The 27,452-nt window shown below is 49.4% G+C and overlaps 1 protein-coding gene across 37 annotated transcripts in view; it reads right to left on the reverse strand.

The window, feature by feature from the left end:
* The window catches only part of RARB (retinoic acid receptor beta), a 592,139-nt gene that overhangs the window by 26,695 nt on the left and 537,992 nt on the right, over positions 1-27,452 (reverse strand). For all 37 annotated transcript variants that reach the window (XR_015156377.1, XR_015156374.1, XR_015156375.1 and 34 more), the window contains one exon: positions 416-576. Coding sequence is in view for 33 of the 37 variants with exons in the window: in XM_086380780.1 (XP_086236906.1) it covers positions 416-576 (161 nt within the window). In the remaining 4 variants the exon portion in view is untranslated. The remainder of the gene's footprint in view (positions 1-415; positions 577-27,452) is intronic.

Here is a 27,452-nt window from a genome sequence, read left to right on the forward strand (position 1 = left end):
CTGCTGAGACGCCCGACTCCTCCTTGGCTCCCCTCGACCCCTCCACCCGGGGGAAGGTCCCCATGAGCAGGAGCCTCGTCTCAGTCACCTGGTGCCGGAGCCCCGCACAGGTCCCACCTGTGCATCATGACTGTAAGGGAGGAAGCACCTACTTGACGCATCCACAGCTGAAACCCCCAGACTGGACTGGGTGGTGAAGAGCCCCCTTACCAAGCCGGGTCCCTCCAGCCCAGGGTCGGCCCGTGGGCGCATGTGTCTGCGCGTCCGTGCTAGTGCGCCTGCGCGGCAGGGCGAGGGCACATGCGTGTATGAGCATATGCGGGAGTCTGTGCGTGCGTGCGTCTGTGCGTGCGTGCGTCTGTGCGTGCGTGCGTCTGTGCGTGCGTGGCGGCGCGGGGTGGGCGGGGCCTCTCACCGTGGTGTACTTGCCCAGCTGGCAGAGCGAGGGGAAGGTTTCCTGGTGAGCCTTGCGGATCTTCTCGGTGAGGTCGTCCAGCTCTGCCGTCATCTCGTAGCTCTCCGTGCACTCCTGCTTCGAAGGCTCCTTCTTCTTCTTGTTTCTGTCATTCCTGACGGCTGTGGACGAGAGAGCAGACAGACAGAGCGGGGTCACCAGAGGCCGGGCTGTGCCGGGGAAGGCGGTCGGCACAGCACAGCGTCCCCGGTAAACAGGCGGCGGCCGGCGGACAGCGGCGCGCCGGTTCCTGAGGAGAGCTCAGCTCACCCACAAGGGGGGCCTGTTTGTTTGGACGGAACCTCCCGTGTGCACTGGTTCCTCGAAGACTTTCCGGGCATGTTCCCCCCAGTTCGGGAGGGGGTGGCCCGAGGGGCGCACCAAGAAAACCCCTCTTGCTTGGGACACACATCCCGGAATGGAGCCAGGGATTCCTAGCTAGGCCTTTCGGTTCACTTTTTTTGCTTTTCAGTTTTCTGAATTAACTGGCAGTTTCGAAGAGATTCATCTTCAAGAGGATGGGATATGGGGTTTTTGTCCCGTCGTGTGTTTCTGCTTCGTTAACTTTCTGTGTTAATCACAGTCCTTTCTGTGACGTTTTTAAAAGTAATAATGCATGTGTCAGGAGCCCTCGGCCTGGGAAGCTGTCCGTTCATTCATCCCTTACCTGCCCTGCAGCCCTTGTCCCCTCGCCTTGTCTGGCAGCGGACCTCATGCAGCACAGCCTTGGCCTCTGCTCTGGGTGGTACCCCTACAGCGCAGCCTCCCTGACGGCTCAGAGCCGAGGGCCACTCAGAGCTCTGGCGAGGGTCTCCTGGGGAAGAAAACTGGGACCCAGGGAGGCAGACAGCGGAAACCAGACCATGCAACTCCCCCCATGCTGCCGAGGGACCCAGGGGTGCCAGGCTGGACACCACCTGCTGGATCTGCCACCACCCTGGCCTGGGAGTCTGTGCTGCAAACGACCCAGGGCATAATCTGATCCCTCCTAAGAGGATTCAGCCTGGACCTCCTTGAAAACCCCCAGGGGATCTGACAGCCAGCAGCTTCCCAGGTTGGGGTCTACACTGTGAGGACCCCAAAGCTGCCTGGGAGCTGAGGGCAGAGTGAAAGCAAGGCACCAGCATAGGGAGAGGAGAAAAGGTGGAAAGAAAGAGATTGGAAGGGCGGCGGGGAGATAGGGAAAAGGGGGGGGGTGTGGTGGTACTGAAAACCTCAGATCTGTAAGAGCACCTCATGCCTGGAGTCGGGGGAGTACTTCTGAGTGCCTTCAGATCCTACTGGGAGCTGTGTCCACAGTATGCCACTTGATCCCCTGGCCAGGTAGGCAATTTTAAACCCATTTTACAGATGAGGAAACAGAGCCTCAGTGAGTCTAAGGTATGTGCCCATGACTACGCACGCAGCTGGTAAGTCCCTTCTTCTCTATTTGCTTGTTCCTAACAAAATAAACACATTTGAAAAAACTTCTCCAAGCGATTTTCTTTTCCAGGACTCTGAAATGTCACTGTTCTTTGGCTCAGAACGTTTCCAGGTCTAGGACAAGGAAGTGAAGACAATTGGGGTATCTAATCCTCACAGGAAGGCAGACTGTGTGCCCAGACCACTCCCACAGGTGGCAGACACAGGGGAGGAGAGTGTGGTTTAAAGCAGGGAGAGTGCAAAAGTAAAAAACCGATTTGTTTTAAAATTGCATCCCCCTCCCCCCCAAAAAAACAAACCCTTAGGAATAAACCTGACCAAGTTGACAAAAGACTTACATGCTAAGAACTATAAAACATTAATAAAGGAAACGGAAGATGATTCAAAGAAATGGAAAGACATCCCATGCTCCTGGATCAGAATTAATATTGTTAAAATGGCTATGCTACCCAAAGCAATCCAGAGACTCAATGTGATCCCCATCAAGTCACCCATGACATTTTTCACAGAATGAAAGCAAATAATCCTAAAATTTATATGGAACCATAGAAGACCCAGAATTGTCAAAGCAATCCTGAGGAAGAACAAAACAGGAGGCACAGCCCTCCCAGACCGCCGACAGCACTACGAAGCTAGAGCGATCAAAATGGCATGGCACCGGCACAGACAGAGATACAGACCATCAGGACAGGATAGCCAGCACAGAAATAAACACACTCACCTCAACACCACTTGACTCTTCAACAAAGAAGGCAAGAATATACAATGGGGAGAAGACGATCGCTTTTGCAACTCATACTGGAAAAGTTGAGACAGCTGCATGTAAATCAGTGAAGTCAGAACACACCTCACACCACACACAAAAAGAAACTCAACACGGCTTAAAGGCTTAAATGTAAGACATGACACCATAAAGCCAGAAGAGAACATAGCAAAACATTCTCTGACATAAATCACACCTGCATTTCCTTAGGTCAGTCTCCCAAGGCAACAGAAATAAAAGCAAAAATAAATGGGCTCTAATCAAATTTACAAGCTTTTATACAGCAAAGGAAACCATAAACAAAATGAAAAGACAATCTATGGACTGGGATAAAATATTTGCAAATGATATGACCGACCGACAAGGGCTTCATTTCTAAAATATACAAGCATCTCTAACAATAACAAAAAGGACAGTCCAATCAAAAAATGGGCAGAAGACCTAAATAGACATTTCTTCAAAGAAGAAATACAAATGGCCAACAGGAACAATGAAAAAATGCTCAACATCACGAAGTATTAGAGAAAACGACAATGAGGTGCCCCCTGACACCGGTTAGAATGTCCATTGTCTAAAAGTCTACAAATAACAAATGCTGGAGAGGGTGTGGAGAAAAGGGAACCCCGCTACACTGTTGGTGGGAAAAAAACTGGTGTAGCCACCATGACAAACAGCATGGAGGTTCTTCAAAAAATAGAATTGCCAAATGATCCAGCAATCCCACTCCTGGGCATATATCTGAAGAAAACTCTACTTCAAAAAGATGAATGCACTCCTGTGTTTGTTGTTGTTTGTTGTTTTAATTGCTAAGTTGTGTTCAACTCTTTTGGGACCCCATGGGCTTGTAGCCTGCCAGGCTCTTCTGTCCATGGGATTTCCCAATCAAGAATACTGGAATGGGTTGCCATTTCCTTCTTTCCTGCTGCTGCTAAGTCGCTTCAGTCATGTCCGACTCTGTGCAACCCCATAGACGGCAGCCCACTAGGCTCCTCTGTCCCTGGGATTCTCCAGGCAAGAATACTGGAGTGGGTTGCCATTTCCTTCTCCAATGCGTGAAAGTGAAAAGTGAAAGTGAAGTCACTTAGTCGTGCCTGACTCTTAGTGACCCCATGGACTGGAGCCTACCAGGCTCCTCCGTCCATGGGATTTTCCAGGCAAGAGTACTGGAGTGGGGTGCCAATGCCTTCTCCGTCCCTTCTTCCCTACCCAGGATCAAACCCACACCTTCTGCATTGGCAGGGGGGTTCTTTACCACTGAGACACCCGGGAAGCCCTACGTTCATAGCAGCGCTATTCACAATAGCCAAGACATGGGCTTCCCTGGTGGCTCAGCTGGTAAAGAATCCACCCGCCATGCGGGAGACCTGGTTTTGATCCCTGGGTTGGAAAGATCCCCTGGAGAAGGGAAAGACTACCCACTCCAGTATTCTGGCCTGGAGAACTGTACAGTCCATGGGGTCACAAAGAGTTGGACATGACTTAGGGACTTTAACTTTCACTTTTCAAGACATGGAAGCAACCTGAATGACTATCAACAGATGAATGGATAAAGATGTGGTACATACATACAATGGATTACTGCTCAGCCATAAAAAGGAACGAAACTGGGTCATTTGTAGAGAGGTGGATGGACCAAGACATTATCATACTAAGTGAAGGAAGTCAGGTGGAGAAAGACAAACACCGTATGATATCACTTACATGTGGAGTCTAACATATGACACACGAGGCCTTATCTGTGCAGCAGAAATGGACCCACAGACATAGAAACAGATCTGTGGTTGCTAAGGGGGAAAGGAGGTGGGAGAGGGAAGGATCGGGAGTTTGGGGTTAGTAGATGCAAACTATAATGTATAGGATGGATAAACACGAGGCCTTACTGTATACACAGGGAACTCTATTCAATATCCTATGATAAAGTATATGGAAAAGAACATGAAAAAGAAAGTGTATACATACATGTATACCCAAATCAACTTGCTGCACAGCAGAAATTACCACCACCTTATAAATTAACTATACTTCAATAAATTAGAGTAGGGAGAATGCGGAGAAAACAGTCAACACAGAAGAGCCAAGGGTCACCTGGGTTTGAGGGGGAGCCCATGGCCTGAGGTCCTATGTGAACACTGGGCTCCGTGGGCAGGTTGTCGGCATGTGCCCCCTGCCCCCTCCTGGCCCTGCTGAGAACATTCTCCTTCAGCTAACACGAAAGTCCTACCTAAGCAAGATGGTCTTCTGACAGAATGGTCTGGCATGAGAAAAACAGTTTGGTAGGTCCTCAAAAAAAACGCATCCAGCAACTCTACTGCTTGGTGGACATGCCAGAGAACAGAAAATACGCGTCTGTGCAAACCTACACCCAAACATTCACAGCAGTGTGATTCTTAACAGCCCAGAAGTGGAAATCACCCACCTGCCCATCCACTGATGAATGGATAAACAAAACCGGTCTGTATACAGTGGAGTATTAACGGGCACAAAAAGGCACAGGATTCAGACACACGTGACAACACGGATGAACGTTGGCAACATGATGCTCAGTGAAAGAAGCGGACCTTCTTTTCTATTCCTGTGGTTCTGATCCTATGGGATGTTTGGAGTAAGCTGATCCATACAAAGCCAGTTGGTGGTTGCCAAAGGCTGGGGTGAGGGTGGGGGGATGGGAAGTGACTGCAGGTGGGCCCAGGGTTTCTTCTGGGGAGATGAAGAAACAGAGGAAAACATCAGAATGGGAAAGACTAGAGATCTCTTCAAGAAAATTAGAGATACCAAGGGAACATTTCATGCAAAGATGGGCTTGATAAAGGGCAGAAATGGTATGGACCTAACAGAAGCAGAAGATATTAAGAAGAGGTGGCAAGAATACACAGAAGAACTGTACAAAAAAGATCTTCATGACCCAGATAATCACGATGGTGCGATCACTGACCTACAGCCAGACATTCTGGAATGTGAAGTCAAGTGGGCCTTAGAAAGCATCACTATGAACAAAGCTAGTGGAGGTGATGGAATTCCAGTTGAGCTATTCCAAATCCTGAAAGATGATGCTGTGAAAGTGCTGCACTCAAAATGCCAGCAAATTTGGAAAACTCAGCAGAGGCCACAGGACTGGAAAAGGTCAGTTTTCATTCCAATTCCAAAGAAAGGCAATGCCAAAGAATGCTCAAACTACCGCAAAATTGCACTCATCTCACATGCTAGTAAAGTAATGCTCAAACTTCTCCAAGCCAGGCTTCAGCAATATGTGAACTGTGAACTTCCTGATGTTCAAGCTGGTTTTAGAAAAGGCAGAGGAACCAGAGATCAAATTGCCAACATCCACTGGATCATGGAAAAAGAAAGAGAGTTCCAGAAAAACATCTATTTCTGCTTTATTGACTATGCCAAAGCCTTTGACTGTGTGGATCACAACAAACTGTGGAAAATTCTTCAAGAGATGGGAATACCAGACCACCTGATCTGCCTCTTGAGAAATCTGTATTCAGGTCAGGAAGCAACAGTTAGAACTGGACATGGAACAACAGACTGGTTCCAAATAGGAAAAGGAGTACGTCAAGGCTGTATATTGTCACCCTGCTTATTTGACTTATATGCAGAGTACATCATGAGAAACGCTGGACTGGAAGAAACACAAGCTGGAATCAAGATTGTCAGGAGAAATATCAATAACCTCAGATATGCAGATGACACCACCCTTATGGCAGAAAGTGAAGAGGAACTCAAAAACCTCTTGATGAAAGTGAAAGTGGAGAGTAAAAAAGTTGGCTTAAAGCTCAACATTCAGAAAACGAAGATCATGGCATCCGGTCCCATCACTTCATGGGAAATAGATGGGGAAACAGTGGAAACAGTGTCAGACTTTATTTTTCTGGGCTCCAAAATCACTGCAGATGGTGACTGCAGCCATGAAATTAAAAGATGCTTACTCCTTCGAAGGAAAGTTATGTCCAACCTAGATAGCATATTCAAAAGCAGAGAAATTACTTTGCCAACAAAGGTCCATCTAGTCAAGGCTATGGTTTTTCCTGTGGTCATGTATGGATGTGAGAATTGGACTGTGAAGAAGGCTGAGCGCCAAAGAATTGATGCTTTTGAACTGTGGTGTTGGAGAAGACTCTTGAGAGTCCCTTGGACTGCAAGGAGATCCAACCAGTCCATTCTGAAGGAGATCAGCCCTGGGATTTCCTTGGAAGGAATGATGCTGAAGCTGAAACTCCAGTCCTTTGGCCACCTGATGCGAAGAACTGACTCATTGGAAAAGACCCTGATGCTGGGAAAGATTGAAGGCGGGAGGAGAAGGGGACGACAGAGGATGAGATGGTTGGATGGCATCACCGACTCAATGGACCTGAGTCTGAGTAAGCTGTGGGAGTTGGTGATGGACAGGGAGGCCTGGCGTGCTGCAGTCCTCGGGGTCACAAAGAGTCGGACACGACTGAGCGACTGAACTGAACTGAAGGCCGTGCAACCACGTGAATGTGTTACAGATCACCGGACTGCACACTTTAAAGCAGGGCCCCCAACCTCCAGATCTAATGCCTGATGATCGAGGCGGAGCTGACGTCACAATAATAGAACAAAGTGCACAATAAACGTAAGGCACGTGAATCCCAAAGCCACCCCAGCCCGCTCTGGTCCGTGAGAAAATCGTCTTCCTCAAAACTGGTCCCTGGTGCCAAAAAGGCTGGGGACCGCTGCTTTAAAATGATGAGTATTACGTGACTTACATCTTAAAACAACAAGGGCCAACAGCAAAAGCCCAAAGCCCACCAGGGCACAGCCGCCCAGCACTCGGGCCTGCTCTGGCCACGACGGCACCTGGACCGTCTGACTTAGCCACGGCAGCAACACTGCTCACTGACGGCTCAGCGAGAGCCAGACCCTGCCTCAAGGAGCTCAGTAAACTCCACAGCGAACCGGGGTGCTGGGTGTTCTGATTCCGTGTCTACAATCTAGACACTGGAGGCCCCGGGTCACCCTGTATGCAAATCATCAGGATGTGAGCAGAACATACAGAAAAGTAAAGAGGGGCCACGTGCACTGCCCACAGCCCCGAGGCCCAGGCACCATCCACCGTCTCTCCACCCGCGGCCCCCAGAACATGAAGCTCCACGGAGCAGTCACAGCGCTAGAGGGTCACCAGGGTGGAGGGGGCCAGCCCTGAGCACCCGCTCCCCGCCAGGAAGCAGAGGTGAGGCGGGAAGGGGACCCCGTGAGCTGGGCAGGGAGGCGGTGTTGCTCATTTTGAGGCCAGAGCTCCGCTTGCTGTGCTCAGGGTCCAGGCCTGGGCATGCTCAGTGGCTGTCTGGTGGCCAAGGGACCACGAGTTGACCTCCGTTCCCTTCCAGATGGCTTGTGCCCTCCCCAAGCAAAGCCCCCCCTCCCCGTATCGCCATCACCAGAGGACTCCTGGGACTACCGCAGACTTCTCTGCAGCTGCACCACGCAGCCCCCCACCCTGGTGACAATGCCCCTATTACGGAGAGGCTCCTACGGTGATGGACGGGTTTTCTAAACATCGGCTCCAGCAGCTCGCTCTGCTCAATGGTTCTGAAGTGCTGTGGAATGAGACGTGGTGTCTGGGCCAGGCGTGCGGATGGCTGCCAAAACCACCAGCAGCGGGGGACGAAGCAGTGCAGAACTGGGGGCGCTGGCTCCATCCCCCCTCGGGCTCACGTCAGCAGTGGCCGGGCTGCAGCAGAAGCTCTCTCCGCACAGGGCGGCGGTGAGGTCTGGGGTGCTGCAGGGCTGGGATCTGACCGCATCCCCTCCTGGAGTGGCCAGCCCCCCTCACAGCCTCTCTCGTCAGTGGTCACTGGGCGGGAAGGGCGGGTCCCCTAGTCACACAGGAAGAAGGACGGGAGCCCTCCTGTGTGGACACGGTGAACCTGAGCACCCTGGGCCTGTGGGCGGCATCGGGGGTCGGTGGCTACAAGCGGCAGTCAGGCTTTTGAAGGAGCTGGCGGGCAGCGGCACCACATGAGCAGGTGGACCGCTGCTTTGTCCATCCATTCATCCATTTGCCAAATATTATGTGAGTGCCCACCCTGTGCCATCTGCTGGGGGCAGTGAGGTGGGAAGCACACAAGCCCCCTGCTTCCACGGCACTCACTCATGGTGGGAGACGCACGGTCATCTGGTAACAGCGACAGAGGCAGGGCTGTTGGCATCACTGTCATTACACGTGCTGTCCCTCGAGCTAGAGTTACCACAAGGCTGTGATGTTAGTACAACTTCCACAGCAGCTACGGGCACTCCTGAAGCCCTCTGTTCACATCAGATCACTCAGTTCCACGGTCGCCTGACAGGGAAGTGTCATCATCATGCCCATTTTGCAGATGAGAAAAGCGAGGCACAGAAATGTAAATAACCTGCCCTGTCCTATACTTGATGTGGAGGGGGTTTGGAATTCAGAAATCCTGGCTCCAGGGCCCTCAGCTGTGTGTGTCACACTCATACGTGATGCTATGATATGGTGAGTGTCATAAAGGAGGCTGCAGGAGCACTGAGTGTTACTGGGTATGTGTGTGTGTGTGTGCATGTGTGTAGGGGGCAGTGTGTGTGTGTGTGTATGTGTGTATGGGAGGGAGTGGTGTGTCTGTGTGTTTAGGGGGGCAGTGTGTGTACGTGTGCATGTGTGTGTATGAGTGCGTGTATGCGGGGAGTGGTGTGTGTGTATGGGTGTGTATGTGTTTGTGTATGGGAGGGAGTGGTGTGTGTGTATGTGTGTGTTTAGGGGGGCAGTGTGCATACATGTGCATGTGTGTGTATGAGTGTGTGTATGGGGGGAGTGGTGTGTGTGTATGGGTGTGTATGTGTTTGTGTATGGGAGGGAGTGGTGTGTGTGTATGTGTGTGTTTAGGGGGGCAGTGTGTGTGTGTGTGCATGTGTGTGTATGCGTGTGTGTGTGGGGGAGTGGTGTGTGTGGGTGTGTGTGTATGGGGGACTGTGTGTGTGTGTGTGTGTGTGCGTGCATGTGTGCACAGGGGGCGGTTGGGGAGGAGGTCCTGGATCAGGCACTGATGCTGGAGAAAGGGGAGAATGAGAGGAGGGAAGGCCGGGCTGGTGGGGGAGACCCATGAGTCTCTGCTCTCCAAGTCTGGGGTGGGGGGCTCAGGCCCACAGGGAGCCTGCGATGTGTGACGTTTGGTCTCTTCTTTCACTCCCACTGCAACTGGCTGGCACATGTGTCAGCCCTGTGACGTGCCAGGGAACAGGCATGGTACATCCGTCAGAGGGCTGGGGGTGGGGGGCCCCTGCCGTCACCTCTGCCTCAGCGCCTCCATCCTGTTGTGGGGGGACAGGCAGTCTCTCGTACGGCCCCCCGCCCCAGGCTGTGAGCCTCTGGAAGGCGAGGGCTGGCGTTTACCTGTCTGTGTGTCTACAGGGCTCGATGCCCGCTCGGTCCACGGTGAAGGGTGAGCGTGGGGTGCATGCGGGCTGTCGGCTGTCAGGACCCAACGGCGGCACACAGAACCTGCCTGAGCCTGCTTCTTCCCCTAATTCAAGGTCTCACCCTTGCCTCCCGGCGCGCAGGGCAGTCATGGCCACCCTCGGCCCCAACAGTGCGGCTGATAGAGCAGTGGACGTGCAGAGGGTTGTGAGCGTGATTTACACGCCTGGCAGAGCCTGGCCCCGTGTGGCAAAACGCTTCTTGGACGAAAGGCGCTCCATAAAATATCAAGTATTCTCCTTGTGAGGGCTAAGTGCCACAAATCAGATTCAGTGGCATAAAAGTAACATATTTATGATCCACTATCATATTGCAAATGAAATGAATGTAATAAAAATGTCACTTATACAAATACCTCTGATGTACGGATCTCGACCTATGAATATGAAAACAGACACCCAAGCACTTTTATTTGAATGTCTAATCATGAAAATAAATGAAGTCGTGTTCATTTCAATGTGTGCACTTGTGCATGTATCTGGAATATTGATTCCTAGGCACACAATAAAAATGTAATCCAGGAAACATGCGAAAGGGAAGAGATTTCACTTGGACTCAGGAGAAGATGAAACAACACTTTGCTAGAAATTCTTTCACATCAAAAATAAAATAGGAAAGGAAAATATAATCAACAGTTTCTGTCCATTAAAATCCTCTAGATTCAGTCTAGTGAAGGAGGCATAATGGTCTGTTTATTCTTGTTTGAATATTAAAGTCTGGAGTCCCTTCATCCTGACTCTTCACCTCCTTAACTAACTGCACAAATAACGAGCCTCAGCCGGTGATGACAGCTGTCTGGTGGCCATGAGCAGGGGAGGGTCTGTAACTAACATACCGCTATACTTGACAGAAAACCCCAAAAACATAGTTTCATCTTAGTTTAAAAACCATTTGCTGAACTAATTATGTAGATGAACCACCCATGGACTTGAAGGCAGGTGGATTTGTAACTAACAGGAAATACTCGGAAATACTTCCCCATTATTTCAGGATTTGGGATTCTTTCTCAAGCAATTAACAAAGCAGGTCCCAGTGTGGCCTTGGGCGGGGTTGGGGTGAGGGGAACACATAGCCCCAGGGTCAGGACCCCCTGGGCAGTGGGGACGGCGCCTTTCTCCCAATATTGCAGGCGCCATGGAGGCACGCGTAGAAACTGGAACAAAGACACAGAGAAAGGAGCTTAGAGGATGAGGCTGCGGCTACACTGTCTCGCTGCAAACATGACACGTGCCCTTTGGACCAGTCTGAGGACAGGACGCCCATGAGTGTCTGTTAAATGAATACAGCTCTGGTGGCTTCCCTGGTGGCTCTGTGCTAAGAGCTCAGGCCTGGCATGTGCTTAATCGAGTCTGACTCTTTGCGATCCCAAGGACTGTAGCCCACCAGGCTCCTCTGCCCATGGGATTTTCCAGGCAAAGAAGACTGGAGTGGGTTGCCATTTCCTTCTCCACGGGATCTTCCCGACCCAGGGATTGAACCTGCCTCTCTTGCATCTCCTCCTTGGCAGGTGGATTCTTTATGGCTGAACCACCAGGAACCTGCGTGTCAATTCAGGAGATACGGGATCGATCCCTGGGCCGGGAAGATCCCACGTGCCTCAGGGCAACTAACCCTGTGTGTGCAGCGCAACCACGGGGCCTGCACTCTAGAGCCTCTGCTCTGCAACCAGAGAAGGCGCCGCAATTAGACATTCACTCCGCAACTAGGGAGGAGCTCCTGCTCACCCCCAGCTAGAGCAAGCCCGCCCAGCAATGAATACCCCGCACAGCCAGAAGTTACAACAACAACAAAATGAACACAGCCCTGTGCTAGGACCTTGCTTTGAGGGTTTCAAAACGGAGGTCAAAACAGCATCCTTCAGGGGCCGTTCCAGTGAGCCACGAGGCAGCATCCGAGGGCGTTGCAGGCCCTGCACAAGGGCAAAGCCTCAGGAATGGCCGGCGCTCACAGTGACCGGGCATGGAGCATACTTAGAATTTTTGGAGAATATTAAATATGCAGGTCTTGGTGGGGAGGGAGAATAGTCTGGATATAGCATTTGGAGAGTTTAACCGGGATCTACCAGCCTCGCTCAGCTTCTTCAAGTTATCCCAAGGACTTATAGAAAATCCTCGAATAGCTGAATAACAGAAGATCCAAATACTTCTGTTAAAGTGGTACCTTCGCCTAATAAAACTTTCCAAGCGATTTTAAACGCACTTCCCTCTCCCTGGCCGCTTTCAGTCATGCAGCGCTGACGTCTTAAGGGAGCCGTGCTCCTCCCGCCTCACACTCCCAAGCCCTTCCCTGCCGCGTCTGGGCGGGCGGGCGGGCAGCCTCCGGTGGGCCCAGTGCGGTGGGCACCCGTGCACGCCAGGAGACTGGAGCTTGCTGGCTCTGCTGGAAGGGACAAAGCCTTTCCTCTGGAGAAGAATCTTGGATGAACTACAGCAAATAACTTACATTTAACTCCGGAAACAAACCCTCCTGCCTGACGCATGAAAGACAGCGCTCGGCCAGGAGCAGTGGAGAAAGTGCAGGCGGCCTCTGGGGGGCGCTACCGGGGCCCTCCTCTGCCCCCGCCTCTGGCAGCAAGGGACCTCTCTGCCAGGGTGGCTCCCAAAGCCCTGTCCACTGGAGGCGCTGTTTCCCCTGAGCGCCATCCAGCATCATCAGGGCTGAGATGAAGGATTTTACTGATGCTATTAAATTGGATGCTAGGACTGCCCTGTTGGCGCAGCGGCTGAGGTTCAGTCTCTCTCGGGGAAGATTCCACACGCCGCGGAACCACTAAGACCATGCGCGACACCAACTGAGTTCACGCCCCACAACTACCGAAGCCCTTAGGTCTGGTGCTTTGCAACAAGAGAAGCCGCCGCGCTGAGAAGCATGAGTACTCCAACGAGAGACCAGTCCCCGCTTGCCGCAACTAGGGAAAAACCCACCGTGAAGACCCAGCATGGCCAAAAATAAATAAGTAAAATTATATTTTAAAATGGGATGCTAAAAAATGGACACTGAAGACATTGTGCCTGGCCATCTGCCTTTAAATCAGGAGTAAACTCACACCCACTGCATGATCAACGCACCTCATCTGTTAGAACCTCCAGTTTAGGAAAGGACAGTTCAGCGTCCACTTCCAGGAGCCAGTTTCATGGGCAGGACATGCCTTGCTGTATAAGCAGAAGTTAGCTCTACCGAGCTCAACCTGCCCTCGTCTGCTGAAAGGCTGCTAAGTGGGTTTTTCTGACTTGGTAAAACTGCAGGGAGTTTGAGAGTCAGGAATCCAGAGTCTTAAAATAAGGACCATGTATCCAGAGTGACAGGACTGAGCAGAAGTGCTGGTACTTCCCTTTAGATTTTTTTTCACGTGAAGACTTTAAGGCAATATCTGATGCTGGGGGGTGGGGGGTGGGGTTAGGAGGCGGGATCTTCAAATAACAAGAAGAAATTTCTCAGCAGACTGTTTCAGAGAAGCCTGTATCCTGCTCTGTGTCCCATACATTCTTCACAGCAAGTTACAGGCTGTCAAATATGAAACGACACTCTCCATGAAGATTTGTATGGAAATAGAAAAGACCTCAAATAGCCAAAGCAATCTTGAGAAAGAAGAATGAAGCTGGAAGAATCAACCTGCCTGACCTCAGGCTGTACTACAAAGCTACAGTAATCAAGACAGTATGGTACTGGCACAAAAATAGGAATATACATCAGCGGAACAGGGTAGAAAGTTCAGAGGTAAACCCATGAACCCATGGTCACTTATTCTGTGACAAAGGAGGTAAGATTATACAATGGAGAAAAGAAAGTCTCTTCACTAAGTGCTGCTGGGAAAACTGGACAGCTACATATATGAGAATGAAACTAGAGCACTCCCTAACACCATACACAAAAATAAACTCACAATGGATTAAAGACCTAAATGTAAGCCCACACACTGTAAAATTCTTAGGGGAAAACACAGAACACTGTATGACATAAATCACAGCAAGATCTTTTTTGATGCACCTCCTAGAATATGAAAATAAAAACAAAAATAAACAAATGGGATCTGATTAAACTTAAAAGCTTTTGTACAGCAAAGTAAACCATAAACAAAACAAAAACACAGCCCTCAGAATGGAAGACAGCATTTATAAATGAAGCAATCAACAAGGGATTAATCTCCAAAATATACAAACAGCTGAGGCAGCTCCATATCAGAAAACACAACTGAATACAAAAAATGGGCATTAGACCTAAACAGATGTTTCTTCAAAGAAAACAAGATGGCCAAAAGGTACACGAAAAGATGGTCAACATCACTAATTACTGAAGAAGTGCAAATCGAAACCACAGTGAGGTACCGCCTCACACCAGTCAGAGTGGCATCATCAAAATGTCTATAGACAATAAATGCTGGAGAGGGTGTGCAGAGAAGGGAACCCTCCTATACTGTTGGTGGGAATCTAAATTGCTGCAGCCACTATGGAGAACAGCATGGAGGTTCCTTAAAAAACTAAAAATAGAGCTGCCCCATGACCCAGCAATCCCACTCCTGGGCATGTATCCAGAGAAAAGTCTATTTAGAAAAGATACATGCACGCGAATGTTCACTGCAGCACTACTTACAACAGCCAAGACATGAAAGCGACCTGAACTTCCATAGGCAGAGGAATGGATAAAGAAGATGTGGTACATATATAACAGAATACTATTTAGCCCTAAAAAGAACAAAATAATGCCATTTGCAGCAACATGGATGAACCCAGAGATTGTTATACTGAGGTCAGACACAGAAAGATAAATATCATATGACATCAGTCATATATGCCGGAATCTTTTTTTTTTTAAAGTACAAATGAACTTATTTACAAAACAGAAGTAAAGTCATAGTCACAGAAAACAAACTTATGGTTATTTATGTGGATGGAGAGGGGAGGGATAAATTAGGAGACTGGGATTGACATCTACACACTACGATGTATAAAACAGGTAACTAACAAGAATCTGTAGGTTCACACAGGGAACTCTATTGAATGCTCTGTTAGTGGCCTATGTGGAAAAATGTGTATATGCATAGCTGAACCAGGGCTTCCCTGCTGGCTCACTGGTCAACAATCTGCCTGCCAAGTAGGAGACACGAGTTCGACCCCTGCATCAGGAAGATCCCCTGGAGAAGGAAGTGGCAGCCCACTCCAGGATTCTTGCCTGGGAAATCTCATGGACAGAGGACCTGATGGGCTAGAGTACATGGAGTCACGAAAGAGTTGGACACGACTGAGAGACTAAACAACAGCAACGGAATCACTCTGCTGTGCACCTGAAATTAACAGAACATTGCAAGTCAACTATACCCCAAGAAATTCTTCTTAAAAAGGATGAGTTCTAATGACCAAAAATTTCATTCCTCTGGTCCCCTAAACCCAATTCATTTTCAGAAAATGAATTTCCGTTCTTGTTGACATTCTCCTGTTTTCCCTCCTAAAACATTTTATAAAACAGAAACCAGGTCCTTCGCCTGGGGAAAGTGCTGAGATGCAGCCTCAGGGACTGCCCTGCAGGCATGGGACCCCTGACAAGCCCTCAGGGCCAGGGCGGGGGTGCAGCGTGGGAAGGGCAGCGGCCCCACCCTTTGGCTCTCCCCCTGCAGACCCCCTCTGCACCCTGACACCTCAGCGCCTCCATCCAGAGGTGGAGGCTGTTCCCAGCCCCTGCATCTGGGCTGGCCCACGACGCACTCCGACCAACAGAGCCCAGCTGGAGTTGAGCTGCGCCAGCCTCGGTGTGGAGAGCACCGTCACTGCGGGAACAGGCCAGGCCAGCCTGCTTTTGGAAGAGGGACAGCAGCCCAGGTGGGATGTTCCCAGATCAACCAAGAGCCCTGAACCTGGGAGGGTGTTCCAGCAAGACTGGGGGCAGGGGTAAGTTGGGAGACTGGGCTTAACATATACACACTATTATACATAAAATAAATAACGGGTAAGAACCTACTGCATAGTACTGTTTATAATAGCCAGGACATGGAAGCAACCTAGAGGTCCATCCGCAGACAAATGGATAAGAAAGATGTGGTACATATATACAATGGAGTATTACTCAGCCATTAAAAAGAATACATTTGAATCAGTTCTAATGAGGTGGATGAAACCAGAGCCTATTATACAGAGTAAGTCAGAAAGAAAAACACCAATACAGTATACTAACACATATATATGGAATTTAGAAAGATGGTAACGATGACCCTATATGCAAAACAGCAAAAGAGACACAGATGTATAGAACAGACTTTTGGACTCTGTGGAAGAGGGCAAGGGTGGGATGATTTTGGAGAATGGCATTGAAACAGGTATATTATCATATGTGAAATAGATCGCCAGTCCAGGTTTGATGCATGAGACAGGGTGCTCAGGGCTGGTGCACTGGGATGACTCAGAGGGATGGGATGGGATGGGGAGGGAGGTGGGAGGGGGCTTCAGGACAGGGAACACATGTACATCCATGGAGGATTCATGTCAATGTATGGCAAAAACCACTACAGTATTGTAAAGCAATTAGCCTTTAAATAAATAAATTAAATTAATTTACAAAACAAAAAAAACCTACCACATAGCACAGGGAACTCTACTCAGTCCTCTGTGACAGCCTATATGGGAAAAGAATTTAAAAAGAATGGACGCGTGTGCACATAATCTGTAAAGAATGGACACGTGTGCACATAATCTGAAAAGAATGGACGCGTGTGCACATAATCTGTAAAGAATGGACACGTGTGCACATAATCTGAAAAGAATGGACGCGTGTGCACATAACCTGTAAAGAATGGACGCGTGTGCACATAATCTGAATCACTTTGCTGTGCCAACTATTGTTAGTTTCAACTAACCATGTTGAAACACAACATTGTAAATCAACTAGACTCCAACATAAAACAAAAATTAAAAAAACCAAAACAAAACAAAACCCTTCTTTCCCAAAGGACTTTCTTCCCAAAACACACTGGGGGGATCCGGCCCACGGGCTGAAGTTGGCAGAACCACACTCTAAAAACATGCCCTTGATTTATAAGAAGTTGTTTGCACGATAAATCCAAATTAGGGAAGAAAGTATTTTTAACAAACAGAAAGGGCTTAACTCCCACTCTCCCACGTTTGTTTTTCCCTTTGATTTCAGTAATCAGGCCACAGGGTGGACATCAACTGCTTTTTCTGCCCTGCACCAAAGCCCCACATCCCCACAGACTCTCTTCTGGAGACCCTCCTTCCCATCTCCCCACCGCCCCTGACTGTGACACACATCCAGGCCCTGGCTGAGAGCTAGAGGTGGACTCTTCCCCTCACCACACATAGAATAAAAAGCGGGACTTCAGCACAGTGGTAAAGAATCTACCTATCAATGCAGGAGATACGGGTTCAATTCCTGGGTCCAGAAGATCCCCTGGAGGAGGGCAGGGCATGGCTACCCACTCCAGTGTTCTTGCCTGGAAAACCCCATGGACAGAGGAGCCTGGCGTGCTACACTCCATGGGGTCGCAAAGAGTCAGACATGACTGAAGCGATGGAGCAGGCACATACACCCCCTCCTCCCCAGACAGCAGCGGGGTCAGTGGAGCAGGAGGTGAGGGGCAGGGCAGGGGAAACCCTCCTGGGGAGGGAACACCTGAGCGGAGAGCAGTGAAGTAGGTGGAGAACCTCCCAGGCCTTGGGGAAGGGTGAGCACCCCAGAAGTGGAAAGACTCGGGGGTCTGAAGTCCTCATGTTCTGGGAGGTGTTCTAGGGATGTGAGGGGGTTCCAACTCTCACAAGGCCTCTGAACAAAGCTTGCAAACCCACCCGGTGCAGTGACGCCCAAGGCCGATGCCTAGAAGTGCATCAGGCAGACATGCGCCAAAGGCCTCCAGGCACAGCCCTTGCTGAGGGTGGGAGCCTGGATACACGAGACGCGATCGATCAGTGCAGCACGCTCACTGCTCCACAGTCTCAGGAAGCAACACCTCAGATGATCTTGGGGGGGGGGGTCTCCTCCCAAATCCTTATTCTTCTTTAATTTCTATTCAGAGAGTCTCCAAAGTTGTTGCATTCCCCTCTGCCCTTTTGCAAGATGGCCTATTCAAAAAGGGAGTCTCACAAACAGTGAAACCTAATTCACATGGAGAAGAAGAGGAAAGATGTATCCGGAGATTCTCTAAAGAAAACTGACCTGCACCCTGCCCACCCTTCCTCCAGGGATGCCGAAGAGCACACCTGGGCACCTTCCACAAGGAAGGACGGTGAGACTTGACGGCCAGAAAGGTGGACAGACAGCAGCCAGTAGGGTTCTGTTTTATTTACCCACGTCTTTCCAGAAAAACAAACAAAAAACTGCACAAGATGGCCAAAAAATATCCTCTCCCCAGAACTAAAATTTTAAGACATTTAAGCACCATTACTTTTCATCATTGACTCAATGGACACGAATTAGAGCAAACTCTGGGAGACAGTGGAGGACAGAGGAGCCTCCGGTGCTATAGTCCGTGGGGTTGCAGAGTTGGGCCTGACTTAAGAGACTGAGCAACAACACTTCACATATTTCATAAAATTCACCAAGTAAATGATACTTTGCACATCTTCCTAAGATTTCTGTTTTTCATTTCAAAGCTTCAAAACATAAAATTATACCTTAATGGGCGTTTCATTAATTTCTCCTTTCCTGACAACATGTATTTATATTTAAGTGTATCTATTATGGAAAGTTTCAAGCATGCTACAAGTAGAGAAAATGGTACCACAAGCCCCCAAGCCACTCAACAGCCAGCTTCAATGATCAACTTCTGGCCAATCTCCTTTCCTCCCTGACTCCTCCCTCTGGAGAATTTTGAAGAAACCCCAAGAGGTCGAGATGTTGCGTGCTTTCCTCTGAAATATTTCCAACTCCTTTTTTTTTTTCATAACTTTTTCCATACCCTTGCTTCATTTTAGCAGAGTGAGGTTTCATCTTTTCCTTACAGATTTTAGAAGGGAGAGAGGCCAAGGGGGAGACTCGACCTGAAACCTGGACCACAAGTGCAAGATGGTGACCTTCCTGTACTCAGAGCAGAGCCAGCCATACTGGAAACGTCCAGAACGCGAGGAGTGGTCACGCTGCCCTCACCAGCCACGGAGACAAGGATGTCCACCACCTCCTCTCCACGTCCCTTCTGACCAGAGCAAGCAGCATTCCCAGCTCAGCATGCCCCGTGTCTTGAGATGCACACAGCAGAACTCTGCAGGCAGTTAAGGGTGGCCGGACCTTAAGCTGGAGAGGAATGCTGGACTCTATAGTGATATTCTTCTAATTCCACTTGGCCCCCTGTCCGGCCTGTTCCCCCACTTACCCTGGAATCTTCTGACTAAATTCAGGAAACTGCACAATGGTAGGGCCACTCCAGCAAGTGCCATTTTTAATCACACAGACGTTCCGTTACCAGGCATCCTGACCGCAGAGGGGCCCGTGGTCAACCCTGAGGGTCAACCTGACCCTCCTACGCCAGGGCTCTTGGTGATAGCCGTCTTATTTCCAAACTGGGAAAGGCCAGTAAGTTGTGGGACTTCCTTACGATGCATCTGGACTTTTAAAAAAAATAGCAAGAATTATGAAACATTAAAAAGTGCCTTAAGCTAACTTCAAAAAGAGCAATGCTGGGACGTCCCTGGGGGTCCAGCGGGTGAGACTCCGAGCTCCAATGCAAGGGACTCAGGTTCCATCCCTGGTCAGGGAACTAGATCCCACGTGTCTCAGCTCAGAGTTCACACGCCACAGCTAAAGAGCCCACATGCTGCAATGAAGAACGAAGATTAAATATCCCGTGTGCAGCAGCAAAGACCCAGTGCAGCCAAATACATACATTTGTATGTGAAAAGAAGTAAGAGATTTATAAGTAATAGACTTCCCTGCTGGCTCAGAGGGTAAAGCGTCTGCCTGCCATACAGGAGACCTCGGTTCGATCCCTGGGTTGGGAAGATCCCCTGGAGAAGGGAATGGCAACTCACTTAAGTGACTTAGCAGCAGCAGCAGCAGCAGCAGCCAGTATTCTAGCCTGGAGAATTCCATGGACAGAGGAGCCTGGTGGGCTACAGTCCATGGGGTCGCAAAGAGTCGGACAAGACTGAGCGGACTTCACGTCACTTCACGTCAATAGATTTATATATAAATATATATATATAATAATTTTAAAATATATTTATATAATTTAATATATATATAATTTAAATATATATATATATTTAAAGAGGAATGCTTAAGAATGTGGACTGGACTTCTCTCCGAGAACTCTTGCTGATTCCCACATTTATAATGAGGCGATGGAGGGCCCCTTTGAGAAAGCTAGTAAGAAACACTGCACCTGAGACAGCCGTATGCTGGGACCCCCACAAGGCCTCCCTGCAGCACATTTAAAGGGCTCTCTACCCCGGGAGCATCCTGAGCCCTCCTCTCCCCCTTAATGAGTCCTGAAATCCTGCCCAAGCCATCCAAGCACGTGCACCCAGAAGGCACGAGCCCCACCTCTGCCCCTGACTTCCACCCCGCGTCAGACGTGCGCCTACCGCCCCCGGACGTCGCTCAGCCCCACCCACCGACCCCTGATGCCCTCACCCGACCTCGCCCTGTGCTGCTGTCAGCTGAGTGACTCCGGACCCTCCGCCTGGCCCGGCCCCCAGTGGGTCCCCCTCATCCCGTGGACCCGCTGAAGTCGGCTCTGTCTGCCTGCATCCTCTCTGTGAGTGACATTTGCAGACAATAGCCCAGCTGTGAACGCTAGGCAAAAATAATAATAAAATAGCAATAAAAGTGTTAGAGCTAAAACAAGCCGTGTCCACAGAGGTGTCCTGACTCATTCTCTCTCATGGGGTCCCATAAAGCATCCAGGGGAGCGCTCAGGTGACCAAGGTCCTCACTACGGCACTTCATTGGAGGGAGCAACTTGCTGCTCCCAGCACCCTGCTAAGATCCTGTCCCTGCAGGCTTCATGACGATCTTATTTTGCAGGTCATGACCTTCTCAACCCCTTAAGACAGACAAACACACATACACACGCTCACACTCACTTATTCCCTTTCCAGAGGCTCCAGAAAAGTAGAGATGGTGAACTGGCCATTGTCAACCATGCAGACAGCTTTGACTCCCCAGGACCTTAACTACAAAGGGGCCCCTGGTCTCAACCCACTGTGTTTAAGCGGCACGTGTTCTCAGACTAACCTCACCTTGTTTGGGTACTGTGACAGAGGACTCCCTCCCTGTGCCTGGAATGTTTCAAACATCAGGAGGGGACTTTGAACGTGTGTCCTGAATGGAGACCTGGGGGGTGGTTAGAGCTGCCAGGGATCCCCTTACTGATCCCTGGAGTCCCTCTCTGGCGCTCTCCGTTATGACAAGGCGCCAAGCGCTGGGTCCGGGAGCTGGTTTACGTCTCATCCGGGAGCTGAGCGAATCCCAGCAAGGCACCTGGCTTCTCTCCGTGGTAGCTGCTCCGACCAGGAGGGCAAGGTACTAATGCAACACAGGTGCTGAAGAGATCCAGAGCGCGACGAACGGTCGCCAACTCTGCGGCTCTCCTTTTCGCGCGTGGCCCCTCATAACAGTTCAGAGCAAGCGTCTCCTCCCTGCGGCCGAATCTCCCAGTCCCTGAATTTCCAGTGTGCTCCATTGTGTCTCCCAGCGGACAGCTGAGTCCCAGGATGTCCTGCTCCAGCTGCCATGGGTGATGTTCTGAGAATGAGGTGCGTAGAGCAAAACCCAACAGCGCTCCAAAACGTGCTCTGCCCAGCCGCAGACAGAGAGCCCCGCGGGCCTCCAGAGTCTGATCCGCCCAAGATCATAGGAGCAGACAGGCTGGCCCGCGGGGAGCCTGTGCCCTCGGTCTCTCAGGCCGGCCGCCCAGCGCATCCCGTGGCGCTGCATCCGGACACCTCGTCTCCGCGAAAGGCGTCTCCGCTGGACCCGCCCGTCGTCGGTCTCTCTCGAGATCTGCAGGAAGCTCCAGCTCTTCCAACGTTCTCAGTCTTCCATGCTCTTCTCCAGGACCAGCTGTAGGTTGGAGGCCTCTCCTTTGAGTCTGTCTGTGGGCCTGACAGCCCCACGCGGCCTCCTCTCCCCTGTCCGGGACTCCTCGGCGCCTCAAGGGGACCCAGCAGGCAGGGGGACCCTCGGAGGGGCCGCTGCTCGCCGGGGGCCCAGGTGACTGCGCAGCACACAGCGGACGGATTCGCGACTCCCAACCCGGACGCCAGTGAGACTTCAACCAGGAGAGGCCACAGACGGGAAGAGCCCAGCCTCCCTCCTAAAGAGGCGAGCAGGCGTGCAGGCCTTACCACCAGAGTAAACAGTCAGATGACTACGAGGCTCCAAATGCAGAGTCAAACCTCCTCGAAATGAGATCCCCCGGGGCTCGCCCTGAAATATCCGTAATGTCAGCTGCCGCTTCAGTGGGTATTGGAAAAATATTTAGAACTAAAATATGGTATTTCTCCAGGGGGCGTATATCAAAACCGGGGTTGGGGGGGGGAGAGCAGCAATTACTAGAGGAACTCGATAAATCTCCTGGCTACCTGTCAGTTCTCTCCAGGTGCGCCAATAACATGTACTAGAAGGACTCACATCTTGCTGTTTCCTCCCCCCATTTTTTTTTTTGTTTGTTTGTTCAAGCCTAGTGAAGCTCCATTCAGATCATGGGCAGGAAAAAAAATACCCTATAAAATGCAGTCAGTGACTTAGAGTGTACACCACATTTAAAGGAATGGGCTTCAGAAATGTAGAAAACAAACTAAGGTTACCAGGTGGAAAGAGGGCAGGATAAGTGAGGAGATTGAGACTGAGATACACTCACTACTATATATAAAACAGATAACCAATGAGGACCTACTGTACAGCACAGGGAACTCTACTCAATGCCCTAGAATGACCTATATGAAAAGAATCTTAAAAAAAGTGAATATATGCATACATATAATAGATGCACTTTGCTATAGACCTGAAACTAACACGGCATTGTAAATCCACTATATTCCAATAAAAATTAATTTTTAAAAAGTCCATTTACAATTGAGAAATGTTGTCCTACTAAATTAAAAAAATTAACACCAAAAGAATGGACTTAGCTAAGACTTTCCCTCAGTGCTGCTTACAATCCAGGGAATCCGAATGCCAGTCTTCCTGTATTATTCATTCCATAATTGCTGGGTTTTATTAGAAATATGATCTATTATAACCTTGAATAGAGTACATTAAATGACATTGAAAATTAGATTATTCTGATTATTAGAGAAGTGAGAAATGTGCTAAACATTTGTAAGACTGATAATCAATCAGGGTATCCGTCTGAGTGTAATAAAAATCAATCTGGAGCCAGTGCGTTTAAATCTAATTTTTTAAGCATGACATTTTCCTCAGAGTTTCTCTCTAAAATGTCACCATCTTCTACAACGGTGATTGATTCTGTCTCTAGGGAGAAGCACTCACTCCAATTACTTCATCCACTGCACACAAACCGCAGTCCACTTACAAAGAGGCCGAATGAATCACAGCAAGAACGATATATTTTGGGGGGCGGGGCACAGATAGATTTATGTCACTCAGGCTGGAAAATCACCAGTCTTCCTCCGCCAGGTCAGACAGAGAAAATATGCTACTTAGATCTCACGCGGCTCTTTAGTATCTTCCAACAGAAACTAGGAATTTCCATTATGGGTTTTTATTTCAACTGAGATAAAAAAAGAGGAAAACACCGTGGCTTATGTAAAAAACATGATTCTGTTCATGTCTTCTTCAGAGAAAGAAAAAAAGTAAGACTGTTAATTTAGCCTTCCTTCCCCCCAAACTTCCACCCATCTTTTAACCCATTCACCCATCAGCAGACGAGTACTGAACTCCAACTGAGGTCACCAGGAGACTGGCCAGCTGGGGACTCTTTCTCTTGAGAATATTTACTTGGTGGAGGAAGGTTAATGATGTGACTTCCAAGGGGGACTTCCTGAGCTGACCCCACATTCTGTACAGGGACCACTAGCCTGGCACCGCCTACCACTAACTCAGCTTGGCCCTCAAGAATGGCACATGTGAATACTGACTTTAGAGAATGTTGATATTTTCCTGGCAATGGGAGGAGAAAGGGGAAGATGACATTTATGGAACCTTTGCCATGAGCAAGAACTTGACATCCATCATTCACTAAATCCTCAGGGGTGGGGCCCCGGGGCTCCTGGCCCTGGGTTTGCTGAGCCGGTGATCGGCAGTGAGCCTTGGCTTTCTCCCTGCCTCCCGTCTCGTCTTCCCAGGAGCGAGGACTTGTCTTAGTGAGTCTGAGGGAAGGCACTGGAAGTTCTCAGCGGCAGCCCTCCCAGGCCTTCTCTGCCTCTGCCCTCCTCCCCCCAGAAAAGGGCATCTGGCCTGTTCTCCGTGCTGTGGAAGCTCCCAGGGGTGAGCTTTGTCTGGGGGAGGCCTTTGGGTATCAGTGCTGCCCAGGACAGGGCAAGGAAGCTCACCTAACTCAGGGGTGAAGTGCAGGAAGCCATGAGCCACCAGGGCTGCATATGGCAAGCTGCATCTTCCAATAAGCAAATGACCCTGTAAGTTAATTCACACCCGTTGAAAGGAACATTACACTGCTATCAAAAATCATCTTTTCAAAGGCAATTTAATGACATGGCTAAATATCCACAATGCTGAATTTAGTATCTCCTTAAAAAAAAAAAAAGAGATCAGAAAAAAATGGAACACACACATATATGCATTGAAAAAAGCAGAATAAAAAAAGTCAAAATATTCATAGGTCTTATATCTGGGACACAAGATTCACTGTGATTTATCTCTTCTATTTTGATAAATTTCAGTACTTTCCAAATCATCTGCAGTGAGCTAATGTTGCTTCAATTATTATTTTTTATGTTCTCATTAATTATCTGTTTTATTCAAAGTATGAGTAGTGTATAGAGGTCCATCCCAACCTTCCAGTTCATCCCAGCTTTCTGCCCGTGGTGTCCATACGTTTCTTCTCTATGCCTGTGTCTCTATTTCTACCTTGCACATAAGATCATCCGTACCATTTTCCTAGATTCCACATGTAAGCGTTAATATACAATATCTGCTTTTCATTCTGAATGACAGTCCCTAGGTCCATCCATGTCTCCACAAATGACCTAAACAATTTAATTCCTTTTTATGGCTGAGTAATAGTCCATTATATACATGGACCACATCTTCTTTATCCATTCACCTGTCGATGGACATTTAGGCTGCTTCCGTGTCCTGGTTATTGTAAACAGTGCTGCAATGAACGCTGGGGATATATATGTATCTCTTTGAATCATGGCCATCAACATGGCAAACGACAAATACTGGAGAGGGTGTGCAGAAAAGGGAACCCTCCTACACTGTCAGTGAAAGTTGCTCAGTCACATCCACCTCTTTGTGACCCCATGGACTATATAGTCCATGGAATTCTCCAGGCCAGAATACTGGAGTGGGTAGCTGTTCCCTTCTCCAGGGGATCTTCCCAACCCAGGGATTGAACCCAGGTCTCCTACATTGCAGGCAGATTCTTTACCAACTGAGCCACCAGGGAAGCCCAAGAATACTGGAGTGGGTAGTCTATCCCTTCTCCAGCAGATCTTCCTGATCCAAGAAGCAAACGGGGGTCTCTCGCATTGCAGGCAGAGTCTTTACCAGCTGAGCCACAGTGGGCATGTAGATTGGTGCAGCCATCAGGGAGAACAGTATGGAGGTTCCTTAAAAAACTAAAAATAGAGCTACCATATGATCCAGCAATCCCACTCCTGGGTATACTCTGGAGAAGACCATAATTCAAAAAGACACATGCTTTGAATATTTTTTTTAATGTAGTTTTTTTTGGTTTTGTCCTTCAAAGGAAAGTGGCTTTTCTCTAACAGGAAGAAGGTTTTCAGACTGTAAGGTGAGTCTCAGAAACAAGCTGCCGACATGGTGATTTCTGCAGGTACTTTTCAACTGACTCCTGAGGACTCCCACTAACCAGCATCGCCTCACTGCTCCCACGTTCCCTTCTGTGGCCCCCTAGGTGCTCCCTGCACCTGCCCTGACCTCTTGATGACATACAGTCTCAATATAACAGCCATCTTGGGCCTACGGAAATCCAACTTCTGCCCTAAACACCCGACACCTTCCCATCAGACCTGCAGTAAGAGCAGGGGCTGGACAGAGTCCCTGGGCCTGTCTCATTCCTTGTCCTGTCTTAGGCCTTTTGTTCACAACTGGCTTCCTCCTGGGTCCTCGAACATACTGGGGAATGGTCCACCGCAGGGCCTTTGCACCAGCCCTTCCTTCTGCCTGGAGCCTTTCCTTCCTGCATTCTTTATTCAGATGTCACCGTATAACCTGAAGCCTGCCCTGACTACTTCATTGCAAACTGCAATCCCCCACCCCGTGCCCCCCACAACAGTCCTATTCCATTTCCCTGTTCAGTCTCCTTATTTGTCCTTTTAATTATCTTTCTCCCCCATAAGAAGGAAAATCCCTGGTGGGCAGGGATTTTAGGAATTCTTCACCCCAAACAGCACCCTAAACAAGTCTTTGTTGCTGATGGAGGCTCTGAGAGGGAGGCTGAGTGCTGGGGCGGACAGACTCTGCTCCTGGTGGGAGACCTGTGTCAGCGCTGTGCTGGGGTGAGGGGGTGAGGGCACCTGGCCGGCAGGAAGACCCCGGACAAATCGGGCAGGGAAGAGGTGCGGTCCCATCAGAGGTTGGGCCTCTCGGGGCCTCTTTAAGACAAAAAGAAGCTCCCTCTGCAGGAAAGTGCAGATGTATGCCCGCCGGGAGACGGAGAACAAGAAAAGTTCCCTAAATGCTCAGACACTAGTTCAGGTGAACTTAATACAACTATGATGGCCGCAGATTCTGCCACAGACTGCTGTTCAGCTTAGGACAAAATCTAAATATTCTAGAGGCCATAAAGGAAAGCGTTTGGCAAGAGAGCAGCTCCTTGGAGACACGCCAAGGAATGTCCATCCTTCACCCAAGCAGCACCTTGGGGATGGTCATGTCAAACAAGCCAGGCAACTTCCTCTGTTTTTTAAGTTCTAGCTACAGTAAAGCAGCTTACAGGAGGGGGAGATGGGAGGGAGGGAAGGGGGGAAGAGGGGAGGGAGGGGGCAGATGTTTTCGTTTTCAACTAGACGTCTTAGGAGTGCAGTGCGACCAACCACGTGAACCAAGTTCCTCCATCTTCCAGGTAACGACTGGGTTTTTGGTTAAACTAGGTTTGGGACAAGAGTCTCCATACAATGTGAGAACCTTCACAAAAAGTTACCTTCTTTGGAAAGAAAAGAAAGAGTAGATTTTTGAAAACAGCAACATACGCTCACTGAACACATTTGGAAAGTTATCAAATCTGCAAAGAAGAAAATACAGATTAT

The sequence above is a fragment of the Bos grunniens genome, chromosome 27 (assembly GCF_055505025.1).
Source record: "Bos grunniens cultivar Pamir isolate PY7600 chromosome 27, Bosgru_T2T1.0, whole genome shotgun sequence".
Classification (NCBI taxonomy): domain Eukaryota; kingdom Metazoa; phylum Chordata; class Mammalia; order Artiodactyla; family Bovidae; genus Bos; species Bos grunniens.